Genomic DNA, 15,573 nt, shown 5'->3' on the forward strand with positions numbered 1-15,573 from the left:
CCCGCGCGAGTTTTGCGCCGCGGTCTCCCCGCGGGCGGCAGTCGCAGGGCGATGACCTCGGCGGCGAGCGCCTCTCCCGCAGTAAGATGGCCGCCGCGAGTGCGCGACGGCGGAGACCGCGAGCCCCGCGTGAGTCGGAGTCGCGATCCGGGTCCCCGGGTGCCCGGATGATGCTGGAAGAGCTGCGCGGGATCATGAACAAGGGGTGGCTCGAGCTCGAGAGCGACCCTGGTGAGGGGGGCCCGGGGGGCACGTGGGGGGCACTGGGGGGGACACTGGGGGGGACACTGGGGGGGACACTGGGGGGGACACCAGGGGCACAGGGGGGACACGGGGGCCCCGGCGGAGAGAGGGTTGAGGTCGCGCCCGGGCGAGCGGGCTGCTGCTGCTGCTGGTGGTGGTGTTGTTGTGTTTACGGTCATCCAGCCGTCCCGGTCAACCCGTGGTATCTGCGGGGTCTGTCCCGTGACCTCCTGTCAGCAGAGAGCCTTCGACGATCCACGTGGGTCTCGAGGTGCACCTGGCCTGGCACAGGCGCCGTGGTGACGTCACCGCCACTTCGTGGTGCACGGCGGCTGTTTATGGGGGACACGGTGTGCGGTTGTAGCTGGTTATTGGGTTGTGTAACAGTGTAACCGTGTATACATGTCTGTGTATATGCGCTCAAGCGGATACAACGCAGCGCGTTGGCACAGCAGCGGACACGAGTTGCCCATCGGAACGTGTTTAATTCTGACGTGCCCTGTGCTCTCCACTCTGGCAGGTCTCTTCACACTCCTGGTAGAGGACTTTGGTGAGTGCCCACTGACATGACTCAGGTCCTGTCCTGTCGTGAGTATGGGGCCACAGCCTCTCCGCTGGGAGTGGCGTGGGGGTGTTAGGTGATGCCCGCGTGCGGGGCCCTCTACTTGAGGACGAGTCGTGAGCCAGGTGGTCATCGTGCAGGCATTCAAATAAAGCAAGCTGAGATAACTATACATCACTTCCCAAATAGTCTCAAGACTGAGCTGATGGCTGAGAATTGTAATGTTTCCGGCTCTGTGAGGAAGTAAAACGTTACTCTTTTTGTCCCGTTATATTTATGCAGGACTCTATTTACCTTGGTGCCATGAAGGCAAATCTCTCATTGGGCGCGATGCGAGTTCTAATTCCTGTCGGGTGCTGACTGAGATCCATAAAATAAGCACCACTTTGAGTTACGTAGCAGTGGTTGTCCTGTGAAGGGGTTGGTTATGTCCTATGAATGTGGAATTTCCATCACTTACTCACCAGTGCAGATGGACATGGAGACACGCTGGGTGAGAACACCGACACGTTGATTCGAGTACCACCTCTCCGTGGGTGAGAATGAGGACCTTCATTTGAGTTGAAACATTTTGGTGTGCCATTCACTCATGCTTTTGTTTCCCAAGGGGTGAATGGAGTACAAGTGGAAGAGATTTACGACCTGCAGAGCAAATGCAATGGGTGAGCAGTGAGTTGCACATCTTATAATGAGTTATTACCTCCGATGTGTTTTAGGGTTGTGCACTGTTGTTCTGCGCCATGTCCGATGTGTCCCCCCAAGTTGCCGAACATGACGGCGACGGGCAATGTTACACGACCGCTAAGACCTACCCAGTGTGGTTTGAACCTTTTCGATTCTTGTATCGCGTGTTTGTCTTTACTTTATCGAACATAACCTCTCGTCTATATAGTTAGCTGTGTAATAAGCTTTGTGTGTGTGTCTACCAATGAGCCCGCAGAGCTCACAACGATTCAATTAGATCTTAATATAATTGGCGTTCACTGCCTTATTGTGCGTGAAATTGTGACCAGGAAGACACCATTATCGGGCTTCACCGAATACCACATCCTCACTGGACGCCAGATTCTACATTGAATCGCAACTTATTTATAAAACAATTACAGACGGTGAAGCTTCACTTCTCCCTCCGTGAGCGATCCCCCTGCCGCCTCCACACCGTGTAACGCCAGCCCCAGTGTGGAGACATCTCTGAGAGCGACTTTGCCCTGCAAGCTGAATCCAGCGACCCCATATACTGGTTGGCCTCGTCACCCCGTGCCCTGTGACCCCACACCATCAGTCATCCATCCCCCCCGTGTGGCGTGCGTGCCTCAGGCCCGTGTATGGGTTCATATTCCTCTTCAAGTGGATCGAGGAGCGCCGCTCACGCAGGAAGGTCTCTCCGCTCCTGGATGAGGCGTCCGTCATCCACGACGACATCGTCAACAATATGTTCTTCGCGCACCAGGTGCGTTGCGCGCACGCCGTCCTGGCTCCTCCGTGATATGCCTTGCTGCCAATCTGTTGTCGTTTTTCGGAAGCTAAACGTCAACGCCACACCACTCAAAACAAGTATTGGACAGTGTTCATTACCGTCCCGTGGTTTTGCGTGTCCTTGTGAGGTTTTTAAGAGATTTTGCGAGTGCTGTGATAATAAGTTATGTGTAGTTCCTGTTTTGGTGAGTGTTTTGTTAGTCACCATATCCTGCTGTTAGTTATTTGTTTGCGGTCTCTCATACGTGTGTTCCACTTGTGTCTGTCGCCACATAACTCCAGCTCTAGCATGTACTGTTTATGAACGAGGGAGTTGTTGAAGGTGGCGTGGTGGGTTTCTGCCACTTCTGTGCTCTTACCTCGTTGTCGTGCTTGGAGTTTTGGATTCTTCTACCGCAGCCTAAAGCGTACTTTTCAGCCACCGAAATCGCAGTGCAAGTAAATTAATAAATTAAGTTACATCTCATCGATGTCACCGAAGTTGGTGCGGCGCAAGCTAATCTGAGCGCGACGCCACCGCCGCTGCGCGTGTGCACGGTGCAGCTGATCCCCAACTCTTGTGCGACGCACGCGCTGCTCAGCGTGCTGCTCAACTGTGAGGAGGTGGAGCTGGGCCCTACCCTGAGCCGCATGAAGGACTTCACTCGTGGATTCGGCCCCGAGGTGACGCCACATGACCAGCACAAACGCAGACATTGGTGTCGTCCTGGCAGTCGCACAGCCACCCCCGCCGCCATCACCGCGATCGCTCCCATTACCCCCGACCGCACACCTCGACATTGTCACAACAGGCACAATCATCACCTCCATTGCTGCCTTTTCCGGACTAATACCATCATGACCATCACTTCCATCATCATCTCTGCTTCTGCAGCCATTACAGCCGTTATAGCCATCGCTACCACCATCACCATGACTACCATCACCAGCACCAATACCATCACCGCTTCAACCACAGCTATCACTACTATCATCGCCATGACTACCATCATCATTACTACCATCACCGTTACTGACATCGTAACAATCACTTCAATCAATACTACTACTAACACAACCATGACTACAATCACCACCATATCTACCATTCCCACCATCACCACTGCCATGGTGGCACAAGCTGATGTTGCCGGAATAACCGCCGTTGGCACCGGGGCACCCGGTTTGTTGCAGAGCAAGGGCTACGCCATCGGGAACGCTCCAGCGCTCGCCAAGGCACACAACAGCCACGCCAGGTGAGCCGAGCCCGGCTGGCGAGCGGGCTGTGCGTACGCTGTGCGAGTGCCGTGCGTGCGCTGTGCGAGTGCTGTGCGGGCGCATGCCTCATGAGGGGGCGTGGGCGTCAGGGGGTGCTGCCACCGCTGTCCCGCACAGCTCTGTCATCTCACCTAGTGGCACACAACTCCCCATTGGGAGTGGTAGGTATACACACGTACGGTAATTTGTAGTCAAGTCGTTTTTATTTTGTTTACATATATGGCGTCTTTCTGTCACAAATCTCCCACTCAAAGTTCCATCACAAGGCACAATTGTGACCAAAGGATCGGTCCTCCCAATATGCTTTAGACCACCAAATAAATCGAGGCAAAATTACAAGCATCAGCGGATTAGACACATCTATAGGGTCCATCCTTCTTTGGAATCATCAGTACATGAAAGCTAGCCACTATTACCTACTGCTGCCTTTTGCCTCACGCATGTGTTTATACGGGCATGCCCTTTCTGATCACTTTGGGGACAGTTCGGAACTGAAGTAAAGTGCCAATAGACCTTTGGTTTAGAACTCTGCACTGCGAGAATGACAGTGCCGCATGCTGGTCTGTGTGAGTGTTGCGTTGTGTGTGTTCGGAGCATTGAGTGATAAGTGTTGGGTGAGTATTATGCTGGATGTGTGGAGGGTGTTGAGTGTGCCTGGTGTTCAAGATAGTTACTATGCAAGCATCTCTATTGGGCTACCTTTCTCTCTTGACTACATGCATGGGAGTTATTCTGCATGTTTGTGTTTGCTCCTTGCCTTTGCTGACCGTGGTATATATGATGACGTGCTGTGTGTGTAATACTCTTTGCTTCTGTACTGACTGGAGTGTGTGCCTCCTATGTGTTGTATTGTGCGTGTTTTAACTTGTGCTCGTTCGCATGTGTGATCCATGCGGTGTTTGGTGCTGCAATCTGCATTGTGCTGTGCTGCATTTGTTGTGTGCTGCATATGTTCTGTGGCTACATTGTGCTTAGCAATCCTGTATTCAAGATCTCGCGTGCTTCTTTTGCGCTGCGTACTGCGCTGCGTCGTGCTGCGATTCAGGCCAGAGCCGCGCCATTTGCCCGAGAAGCAGAACGGGCTGAGCGCCGTGCGCACCATGGAGGCCTTCCACTTCGTCAGCTACGTCCCCATCAACGGGCGGCTCTTTGAGCTCGATGGCCTCAAGGCCTACCCCATCGACCACGGTGAGGCATGCTCCCACGGCCCTCCCTCAGCGCTTGCGTGGCACTCCGTTCATGCCAAGCGCGGACGCTGAGCAGCGCTCTCCGCCATAAACACTGCCGCTGCTTTGTGGTCATCTTCCTTCGTACGGATATGAATTGAGCAGCAGCTACAGATCGATGTATCGGTTGTATATCCCGATGGTGATTTGCAGCAGGAACAGGGAAATCCCACTCGTGCCCTCGGAGAGCACGCGCAGTGGACCCGAGTTCACACGGAGACCCATAGAGCCACACAGCGACCCATAGACCAACACGTGGACCCATAGACGAACACGTGGACTCATAGCCGAACAAAGATTCCTGTAGGCTCACAGTGGATATTAGCTCACGATGTTTGCCACTGTTTGTCGCTGTGCGCCACATTCGCGTTTGGGAGATCCTTTATTTGTTCGTGAAAAATAAAGAAATAATGAGCCTCAGGCGTTGCACTATACAGCATCTTCCAACCCACGTCAATTTGTGCTGGAGTTGCTGTTCCACTTCTAATGTGTATGGCTGACGTTGCTTTAGAGCAACAGCTGCAATTTTACACTGAGGTTATTAAGCCAGATGATTGTGTTAAGAGTAGCAGAGTGCATCATCGCTGTGATGATGCCTGCTTCGGGTTTGTGAATCAGGCATTGAATTGTTATATGTTCCATTGTCTGCTTTGAGTGACCACAATGGGATTCCGGACAGTTTTAAATGTTTTATTTGTGCATCCACTTTCCCTCTATAGCATTATTACGGCAGTGTTACAGCCCACGTTCAACCGGGAATTACGAGTGAACATATGTGTACTGTCAGTTGTGGGCTGTAGATCTACTCGTATGTGTACATCTATGCTTGCCTGTATGCGTGTCAGTATGTGCCTACTTGCGCGTGCCTGCGTGTACGCGTGTGCGGGTGCCTGTGTTTACATGTGTACGCGTGTGCGGGTGCCTGTGTTTACATGTGTACGCGTGTGTGGGTGCCTGTGTTTACATGTGTGCGCGTGTGCGGGTTCATGTGTTTACATGTGTACGCGTGTGCGGGTGCCTGTGTTTACATGTGTACGCGTGTGCGGGTGCCTGTGTTTACATGTGTGCGCGTGTGCGGGTGCCTGTGTTTACATGTGTACGCGTGTGCGGGTTCCTGTGTTTACATGTGTACGCGTGTGTGGGTTCCTGTGTTTACATGTGTACGCGTGTGCGGGTGCCTGTGTTTACATGTGTACGTGTGTGCGGGTGCCTGTGTTTACATGTGTACGCGTGTGCGGGTGCCTGTGTTTACATGTGTACGCGTGTGCGGGTGCCTGTGTTTACATATGTGCGCGTGTGTGGGTGCCTGTGTTTACATGTGTACACGTGTGCGGGTGCCTGTGTTTACATGTGTACGCGTGTGCGGGTGCCTGTGTTTACATGTGTACGCGTGTGCGGGTGCCTGTGTTTACATATGTGCGCGTGTGCGGGTGCCTGTGTTTACATGTGTGCGCGTGTGCGGGTGCCTGTGTTTACATGTGTACGCGTGTGCGGGTGCTTGTGTTTACATGTGTACGCGTGTGCGGGTGCCTGTGTTTACATGTGTACGCGTGTGCGGGTGCCTGTGTTTACATGTATACGTGTGTGCGGGTGCCTGTGTTTACATGTGTGCGCGTGTGCGGGTGCCTGTGTTTACATGTGTACGCGTGTGCGGGTTCCTGTGTTTACATGTGTGCGCGTGTGCGGGTGCCTGTGTTTACATGTGTACGTGTTTCCGGTCCGCGTCTGCCGGTGCTGTGCGTGGGGCGACGGTGCCGCGCAGGGCCGTGGGGCGAGGAGGAGGAGTGGACGGATAAGGCCAGGAGAGTCATCATGGAGCGCATCGGCCTGGCCACGGGGGGGTGAGTGCAGCGAGGAGACCGCCGCCCCCCTGGTCCCGACACAGCGCCTACGTAGCCACGGTGGCTATGCAGCGATCGGGCAGGACCTCCCTGAGCTGCAGCTGGGATGTACCCGTGATGTTGAGTGAGGGTGGTTAGCACCACGCCTAACTGCCCTTATTTAGCATGAGAATGGATCGGGGCCATGATCCTGACACTTTAAAAAAATCACCACGCCGACGGTGGCCACCGTGGCGACGCTGCTACCTCCGATGATAACCACGCCGTGTTTAAATAACGTGAGCACAAATTCCTCTTGTTAAGCACTGCGAGGTCTGTCATTGCAACCACAGAGTCTGTAATGCAGTGTTGTATGCCGGTGGCTGTGTCATGCATCTCTGTAGTTGCATTGTCTTGCGTGAGTGGTCGCGTGGTGCTTTGCGCACTACGTTACAAAGCCACTAACCCGAGTTCAACATCCAGGCCCTGTGCCAAGTCGTATCAGGTCAGCCCGTGCGGTGATTAAATATTAGCACCGGCGAGACAAATGCAGCCGGGCATTGTTTCCTGACTCACCACCTGCTCGTGCCCCAACGCAGTTGTAATAGATGCTCGCTCACTGCACGAACCCAAAGGCCACACAGTTATCTCTGTGATTGTTGTGTCGTGTTGCCCTTAGGGAGCCTTACCACGACATCCGCTTCAACCTGATGGCAGTGGTGCCGGACCGGAGGCAGATCTATGAGCAGAAGCTCACCATGCTCAAGGCGAACCGCAACACCGTGCTGGAGGCCCTGCAGCAGGTGCTGCTCGCTCGACTCACACGGCAGCCTCACCACCACCACCACCACCACAGCCTCACCACCACCACAACCACCACCACAGCCTCACCACCACAGCATCCTCACCACCACCACCACAGCCTCACCACCACCACCACAGCCTCACCACCACCACCACAGCCTCACCACCACCACCACAGCCTCACCACCACAGCCTCACCACCACCACAGCCTCACCACCACCACCACCACAGCCTCACCACCACCACCACCACAGCCTCACCACCACCACAACCACCACCACAGCCTCACCATCACAGCATCCTCACCACCACCACCACCACAGCCTCACCACCACAGCCTCACCACCACCACAGCCTCACCACCACCATCACACCCTCACTCACCACCACCACCACAGCCTCACCATCACATTCTCACCACCACAATCTCACCATCACAGCCTCACCACCACTAGCAAGCCTCGCCCCCACAGCATCACCACCACTGCATCTGAAGCCTTCCTTTCACGAGGATTCTTCTTCCAATGTTAATTCATTCTCTTTTAGTTTCTCTCCAAGAAAGATACACATATATTTAAACGAGGGCATTACATTTATTATCTACATATCTATCTTCTGTAACCACATATTATCTGTGCTATAACGTTTAAATAATCAGAAGCTCTTGACCTATAGTAGTGACGTGGAAAGCAAAATGGCTTGCGCATGTAGTTATTACAAAATCGTGCTTTTTTATCCCATTTTGCACTACAGCAGAGGGGAATGTCACCATGCGATAGCGCCGCTTAGTGGCGCGCAGGAAGACATCAGCGTGAGATACGACGAGCAGAAAACCATCCCAAGCTCCCTAGTCCACCGCGTCTCTGAGTGTGCACCGTGTATGTGCATGTTTGTGAGTTCGTTGTATATGTAACACTACTACGTGTACTCTCTTGCTGGGCAGCTGGTCCTGGTTACGCAACCCGAACTCATCCGAGCACAGAACCCGCTGGACGCCACGATCAAGGCCACCCTGCACTCGGAGGGCAGCTCGCACGACGGCAAGGCCGGGCCGCCCCCCGAGGGCAGCGTACAAGAGGCCAGGGCGGCACCGGCGGCGCCGGCAGCGCCAGGAGGCGGCGTGAACGGGGAGCCGTCGCGAACGGGTCCCTGTAAGGCAGAGGCCGGGGGGAGGGACGACGCGCGGCCGGCGGGCGAGAGCGGCGCCAGGGCGGCGGCGGACGGCGCCAGGACCCACGACCCGAGGAACTGCGCGCACGGTGGGACCCAGCCACAAATAGCCGTTCGCTCTCCGTCCGCGTGTGCGTAGTTGCTCGTTGCCCCTCGCGTAGTTGCCGCGAGCGCTGGGCAAGCACCGTCCGCGTACGACGGTTCTGCCTGAGCCGCCACCACCTCCTCCTCGCCCGTCGTTTCAGACGCGAGGAGCCGGGCGCGGGAGGGGAGCCCCCTGGACGCTGCCGGCCCCGTGCCCCCAATGGCGGCGCCGCCCCCCGGCAGCCCGGCCGACGGCGGCGTTGGCGGAGCCACCCCTCCGGCGCAGGCGGCCGGCCCTTCCCCCAGCGCCTCCATCCCCGCCCCGCGCCTCCCTGCATTCCTGGACAATCATAACTACGCCAAGTCCCCTCTGCAGGTGCTGCTAGGGATGGGAGCCGGGAAAACGGGCTGCGAGCGGGGATGTGGGTGGGTGGGTGAGTGAGTAGCTGAGTGAGTGAGAGGGTCGGTGAGTGGGCTGATAAGCAATTGAATCAGTGATTTTGTAGATTACTGAGTAGCTTTGTTGGTAAGTGGATTAGTGAGTTGATTGATTAGAGAGCGGACGAGTAAGGAAGTGGGTAGGTAAGTGAGTAGGTGGATGGGCAGGTGGAGTTGGTGTGCTCGTAAGTTGATAGTTTAGTGAATAAGTGGGTGAATGATGTCAGTGAGTTTGAAGTTTAGTAAATGAGTAGGTGAGTGAATACGTGGCTGGTAGACTGGTGGTGGGTGCTCGTGTTGCCAGGAGGTTGGGGATCTGGGACGCGCCCGCGTGGCCGTCCCACGTGCGGGCGGGCGCCTGGAGGAGGACGGGCTCGAGGACAGGCCGCACCTTCGCCGTGGACGGTGACCTTGGCGCACTCGCACAGTGTCGACACGCACTCCACACTAGTCACTACGACACTTGGTGTCACCGTCATCCACTTACCCTACTCACACCGCTCAACACGAAACACAACACGAACTCAGCGTTGCGATAAACTCGCAAACACAAAATAATCTCAACACTTGGCTCCACAGTCGTTCCTCCACACACTCGTGCCACCAGTGAGCATGTGGTTTGTTTTGCTCTGGCAATGTCCCCTTGCCCCCTCTGCCCCTGCGCAGGTTCCGCCGGGCCCCGTCGCCACCGCTCAAAGATCCTCCCGCGCCCCTGCTCTACCGCGGGGCCGCAGGCGAGAGCGGGGACACGGACGCCGGCCCCGCGCTCGGCTCGCCGGCCCAAGCTCACGGCGGCGCCGCGGAGGCCCCCGGCTCCCCGGCGCCCAGCGACGAGAGCACGGACACGGCGTCGGAGATCGGCAGCGCCTTCAACTCGCCGCTGCGCTCGCCCGTGCGCTCCCGCAGCGCCACGCGACCCGGCAGCCCCGTGTCGCTGGCGCCCGCGTTGCCGCGCGCGCTGCTCAGCGAGGAGGTGTTCGCACGCCTCGACGCGGCCAAGCACGACCGCGCCCTGCACGACATGGGACACCGCGTCGGTCACGAGCTGCTGGCGCTCGAGCCCGATGGGCGGCTGCGCGTCACGTCCACCCGGCGGCTCCCGTCGCCCACCGACAGGCCCGGCGCTCCCCCTGCCGCGCCGGCGCTCGACCGGACGGAGCCCCCGGAAGCGGCGGCGGCGGCGCCGTCGGGCGGCCGAGCGGCCGCGCGCTCCCCGGGGCAGGATAGGGGCCCCGGCCTCCCCGCACGGCGCCCGGTCCAGCCCGGGAAATACTCGCCACAGGTGAGCACGGCTCCGGCTCCAAGCCGCGCTGTTGTCGTCACACTCGGACTCGCACACGCACGGACTAGTCGACACGTGGACTCGCACACTAACTCGCACGGTACTCGCACGGTACTCGCGCACGTGCTCGTACTCGGTCGCATCGCACGCGCTCGCCCACGCGTGGACTTGTGCACGCATTCACACGCGCGGATGCACACAGGCACGCACTTACGAACGGACCGCGTGCATTCCCACACGCGCTCACGCTTGCTCACGACGCTTGCTCACGACGCTTGCGCACGTGAGCGTGGGCTTCATTCCTCTTGTCCCGTGGCCCCACAGGAGCTCCTCACGCTACTCAAGGGTGTGGAGGCTGACATTTCCAACTACGAGGTCTGTCTGAAGGAGGAGGTGGAGAAGAGGAAGAAGTACAAGGTGAGGCTGGGTGCTGACGCTCGCTGAGCCGCGCGGATAGCAGCCTCGCCGGCTCCTTCCCAGGGGCCTTCACTGTGCCCAGCCTCACTGCCACGCACGGCACCCCAGTGTCTGACTCGCTCGCCCACCAATCACAGGCAGTCCAGCAGAATTTGAAATGTATTTTCTTCTAAAACTCTCATTGTCCCTCTCAAAGCCCAACTCTCGGTGACAAAGTGTCCTTTCCCATGGGTTTGGCTGCTCCGAGCCACGTAGAATGTGTTGATGTAGACGTGGTAATACGCTCCGAGTTCAAGTTCATTTTGTGTAACCAGGTGAGACCTCCAGAGACCAGGATAGAGTGACCTGGGGCATTAGTCTGCCAGTAGGGGGCGATGATCGCTATTTATATTCTCATTGAGTAAATTGTGATATCTTGATTTGAAGCTTTCGTGACTGCAGGAATCCATACTCTTTGGTTCTTTCGGTAAAGTCACGTAGGTAGAAAATAAAATAAATAGTGATATTTGGCAAAATTGGACCCTGACGCCCAGCACACAATAATGGATTACTCTTGAGAATGACATCAGGGGATTTTTAACGTCCACTGTGAAGCAGTCGGCTTGTTTTGTCACGGTTATGATGCAATGATTATCGGGGCAGCCGTTGGATTCGTGACTTTTGCACCAAGTGGCGAGCGCGCTACCGCTGGGCCGCGTCACTACCTGAGAGGATTCTCACCGTGTGAGCGGAGGGGAGAACCACACCAGTGGGACTGTGGCTCATTGCTGAGGCCATGCCTCGCTGTGCAGCTCGGTGACAACGCGTGTGGCAGTGCTCTTCACAACATCCTCTCCGACGCTCCCCCCCGAGCTGTCACACTCGTGTGACGTCACGTCCGCCCTTTACAGACGTATCTCACCGCCGTCGCTAGAGGGCGCTATAGCAGTGCTCGCGAAAGCAGGAATCGTCGATGATAGAAATGTATCTTTTCATTCCTGAAGCTGCTGTCAGACACCCCTTAATGTGCAGCATAGCCCTCATCACCACCACCAGCCTGCATCCCTCATGGCCTCACAACGCAACTGCTGCTGCACAAGAGCTGATGTCATTGCTCCATCTCTGCAGTTTTATTTCCTTTAACCTGCAATCTACTCGTGCCGAGCGACGGTGGCACCCACTCCCCGTCCACCACGGCGCCGGTCATGTTGAGTTCCTCGCGCGGTGTCGTGTTCGGCAGATTGACGACCAGCGGAGGACGCACAATTACGACGAATTCATCTGCACCTTCATCTCCATGCTCGCCCAGCAAGGTGAGCGCCATTTCCTCTCCAGTTGAAGTGCTCGCTGATGAGAGCAACGCTGCCGTCCGTACGCGCTTCTCTTGCGTGCATGACGAATGTCACGTCGTGTGAATTAGGGTGAGGAATAGAAATGGATTTTTTGTCTCGTGTGTAAAGAGATTTATTTTACAGGATTTTCTAATTAGAATTTTCAGACACTTGCTTCCTTTCATCACGAATGCACACATGCTTTACGGAGTAATTGCACACCAGGCTACAGGGTTTGACGGGGTTTGACGGGGTTGTTTGACGTGCGTGTGCCTGTGTGCGCTCTTGTTGGGGGGGAGCGGTGGTGTAGCGGTTTCCGCGCTGCGCTACGAAAGCAGCGACCCGAGTTCGATTCCCACTCACGGCCAACACTAGTGAGGATTATCTGAACCGGTCTCAGGCCTCCCCTAGGTCGACTCGGCCTCAAATGTGTATCTGGTGCAGTGTGTAAGCATCGCCACAGGGGAGATAAAGACGATCGGGCGTGGTGCTGGCCACCCATTTTGTCGTGCGCCGTGCCGGCCTTCATAGGTGCTCGCTAACAGCACGTGCCCCCAACAGACTGTTACAGGCTATGCGGGGGGGGGGTCTTTGTCTTTGTGCACACACACGCACACTCAGGCAAGCTGTCCAGCCTGGTTGAGCAGAACATCTCGGTGCGGCGCCGTCAGGGCGTGAGCATCGGGCGGCTCCACAAGCAGAGGAAGCCCGACCGCCGGCGCCGCTCTCGCCCCAACCGCACTCGCAAGTAGCGAGAGGCCCGAGGCCGCCCCCCACGCCCCGCACCGCAGCCGCGAAACGCACAACCAGCGACGCCCCGACGTGGGGCGGCTCTACGCACCCCCGCCCCCTATTTACACGCACACAACCACTCTGGTCTCACACCCATAGTACACTCGCCCTCTTACCCCGTCAGCAAGTGCCTTCTGTGGCGCTGCTGATCCGCGTGCGGCCACGCACCCTGCGGTTAGGCCCTGCGGTTAGGCCCTGCTCTTACTTACGCCCTGCCGTGAGCCGCCACGCTCGGCTCCTGCAGCCCTCGGCCCCCACGCTGCAGGAGCTGTCAGCGGTTGCGGTGGGAGGGAGGGATGTTTTTAAAATATGTGAAGTGTCTGCGCCCGGCAAGCGAAGATTACGTTTATTGAGCTTCTCCGCATTTTTGTTGAGTGCAGACGTCGCACGAATTTGGTGTTTAAGCAAGGCTGCTTACGCTTTATTTTTTGTTTTGTGTAATAAATTACGTTGTTCAGGTTTACTATCAACGTGCATCTTGTAAACCATTCATATGTACATACTAGGATAGGCATAACACTGTACAACACCCCCTGTATTTCTTGCCTTGATACCGCAGCCCAGAGAAGTAATTTAGACTTTACAGATGGGATGAAGGTGAGGAGATGCCACCTGCCCATTCGATGAGAACAAACAAATCAATTAATCGAAACACAGTCATGTAAATTAAACAAATGCGTAATTAACTCGCCCATACTTAACTTTGGCGCTACATTATTAAATCCCGGAACCTGTCCTTGAGAATTGGCCATTTTTAAAGTTCAAAGTTTACGCTTGGCAAACCAATGCGACCACATTCAAACCATTCATAACTCTTTATATGACAATCCTGGTGAACTGAGTTTATAACATCATTGCAAGTGCGAAAACAACTTGGATTTCTCCAGCGTTGCAGACCACGCTATAAACGGAGCAACATTAATCTACGTTCAAAGTAACTGTTGGAAAGTTGTACAGTTTAATTTCACCTCCCCACTTGTGATGCGGGCAGCTGCAGGTCACTCGCACGCGCTGCTCGTATCTCGCACGGACACACGACTCGCTCATCCCCACTTTCACCCTCCTCCTTCCCGTGCTGCCCTTCTGCCGGTCTCCCCAACGAGTTCTCTGGTCACATGGTCTCCTTCAGAATTGTCACACGAGTCACTTGATCTCCATTAGTACTCGTCACTAGTGTCCCCTTCATACAAGTCACGTGGTCCCCTTCATTTGAGTCACTCGTTACATGGTGTACTTCGTGAGTCGCTAGTCACATGGTCTCCATGAGCACAAGTCACTAGTCACACGGCTGCCATCACACGAGTGTTCACATGGCAGCCCTACAGTCGATTGGGGTGTAAATGACACCGATTTTGAGGTCCCGTTTCATAACTTTTATTCAATAACTGTTGGAAGCCTTCAAACTTCAAGCTCCTGTTCAATACTCGTTTGTAGAGCTGCAAATCGGCCCTCTGCCTCCATGGCCAGCGTGAGGATGGTCTGCAGTGCGGTCACAACCTGTAAATAAAGAACGTCTGATATGATCCGCCTGTGGTGCTTGAGTTATATTGTGACGGTATCTCTCGTACTCACAGGGAGGTTTTCAAATGGGCGCAAGCGATTCCAGACACCGGTGAAGACTCATTTTTGGTCGTTGTATTTCATGTGCCGCTACGAAGCGACTGCATCATCACCCTTCGCTGGCAGCATGAGAGCAGCAAAGCTTCCTGTGGAAAATTAAATCGTAAACACTCTCCACCTGCATTCAAAGCAAGTGAAAACATGTCATGCATTCGGTTCTCAACGAATCCATCTGAAGACAAGGGTGATTTGGTTTTAGCAGTCGTGCAAAACGCTTGTACACATGCCATTGACTACTTGTATGCACCCACACAGAGCATTCGCTGGGTTTTTTCGAAGGTGTGCACGCATTAAGCATGGATGCTGTTCTCCCCAGACCTCCAGGAAGTGATCGTTGAGACAGGTGTGCTTGAAATCCATCATGGATAATAAATACCAACATCCAGCCGGCGACTGGAGGACGATACGCGTCATTGTGGGTCGCCAAGTACACCCGAGTGTGAGTTCGTGAGGGGCTTTTAATCAAGTTGTGGCCCAGGTTACGGAGCATCTGATCGAAGGGACAGACATTGATTCACCCCGTTGGACTCCAGCTACAACAGCGGGATCCCAGGGGGTAAATCGCTGAGCTTCGACGCCTCAATGGAGTAGGTGGTAGCCACGATTTGTGATTTATCGGTGACAGAGAAGAATCTTCGCCGCTGGTCCTAAGTAGACTCCAACACACGCCCGGCCGCCTTTGTCTCCCTAGTGGCGATATTTACGCATCGCACCAGGTACTCATTTGAGGCCGAGTCGACCTAGTGGAGACCCAGGACCGATTCAGATAATCGTCACTGGTGTCGACTGTGAGCGGGAATCGAACTCGAGCAGCCGGGTTCATAGCGCAGCGCGCTGACCGCTGCACCGCCGCTCCCCTCGACCCGCACTCACGGCGAGATGCGGATCCCTGAGTCGCCGTGTCAAGGTGGCTCTCTGTGGCCGGCAGACCAAGAAGATTTTAACTCAAATTACACCGCAGTCTACGCCATCTTTTGCCCACCGAGTATGCGCAAACAGTTAATATATAATTTACCAATAAATCAGTTGCGCACAAATATAAATAGCACACATTAAAAAAAATGTAAGTGA

The 15,573-nt window shown here is 55.4% G+C and overlaps 1 protein-coding gene across 4 annotated transcripts; it reads left to right on the forward strand.

Moving 5' to 3' along the window:
- Nucleotides 1-76: 76 nt before the first annotated feature.
- BAP1 (BRCA1 associated deubiquitinase 1) lies at nucleotides 77-14,405 on the forward strand. Of its 4 annotated transcripts, none has more exons than XM_078610425.1 (16): nucleotides 77-231; nucleotides 764-793; nucleotides 1,413-1,467; nucleotides 2,123-2,255; nucleotides 2,825-2,944; nucleotides 3,455-3,516; nucleotides 4,584-4,726; nucleotides 6,527-6,605; nucleotides 7,264-7,387; nucleotides 8,333-8,648; nucleotides 8,805-9,019; nucleotides 9,386-9,486; nucleotides 9,748-10,363; nucleotides 10,688-10,780; nucleotides 12,000-12,072; nucleotides 12,712-14,405. In XM_078610425.1, the coding sequence occupies exons 1-16, from the start codon at nucleotides 87-89 to the stop codon at nucleotides 12,840-12,842; spliced, it is 2,436 nt and encodes an 811-aa protein (XP_078466551.1). In that variant the 5' UTR covers nucleotides 77-86; the 3' UTR covers nucleotides 12,843-14,405. The 4 variants fall into 4 exon arrangements, with proteins under 4 accessions (XP_078466551.1, XP_078466552.1, XP_078466549.1 ...); XM_078610426.1 differs by having other exon boundaries at nucleotides 124-231; nucleotides 1,413-1,474; XM_078610423.1 differs by lacking the exons at nucleotides 77-231; nucleotides 764-793; nucleotides 1,413-1,467; ... (2 more) ...; nucleotides 3,455-3,516; nucleotides 4,584-4,726 and having other exon boundaries at nucleotides 4,733-6,605.
- Nucleotides 14,406-15,573: the final 1,168 nt, after the last annotated feature.

Source organism: Lampetra planeri, chromosome 34, assembly GCF_965212315.1.
Source record: "Lampetra planeri chromosome 34, kcLamPlan1.2.h2, whole genome shotgun sequence".
Taxonomy (NCBI): domain Eukaryota; kingdom Metazoa; phylum Chordata; class Hyperoartia; order Petromyzontiformes; family Petromyzontidae; genus Lampetra; species Lampetra planeri.

What these genes read in the sequence shown, in the direction of transcription:
- BAP1 (XM_078610423.1), top strand. Translation starts at nt 5,428, where the DNA reads ATGGGATTCCGGACAGTTTTAAATGTTTTATTTGTGCATCCACTTTCC. An exon ending in CCGCACCTTCGCCGTGGACG is followed by an intron (nt 9,487 to 9,747) that starts GTGACCTTGGCG and finishes GCCCCTGCGCAG; the next exon opens with GTTCCGCCGGGCCCCGTCGC. An exon ending in CCGGGAAATACTCGCCACAG is followed by an intron (nt 10,364 to 10,687) that starts GTGAGCACGGCT and finishes GTGGCCCCACAG; the next exon opens with GAGCTCCTCACGCTACTCAA.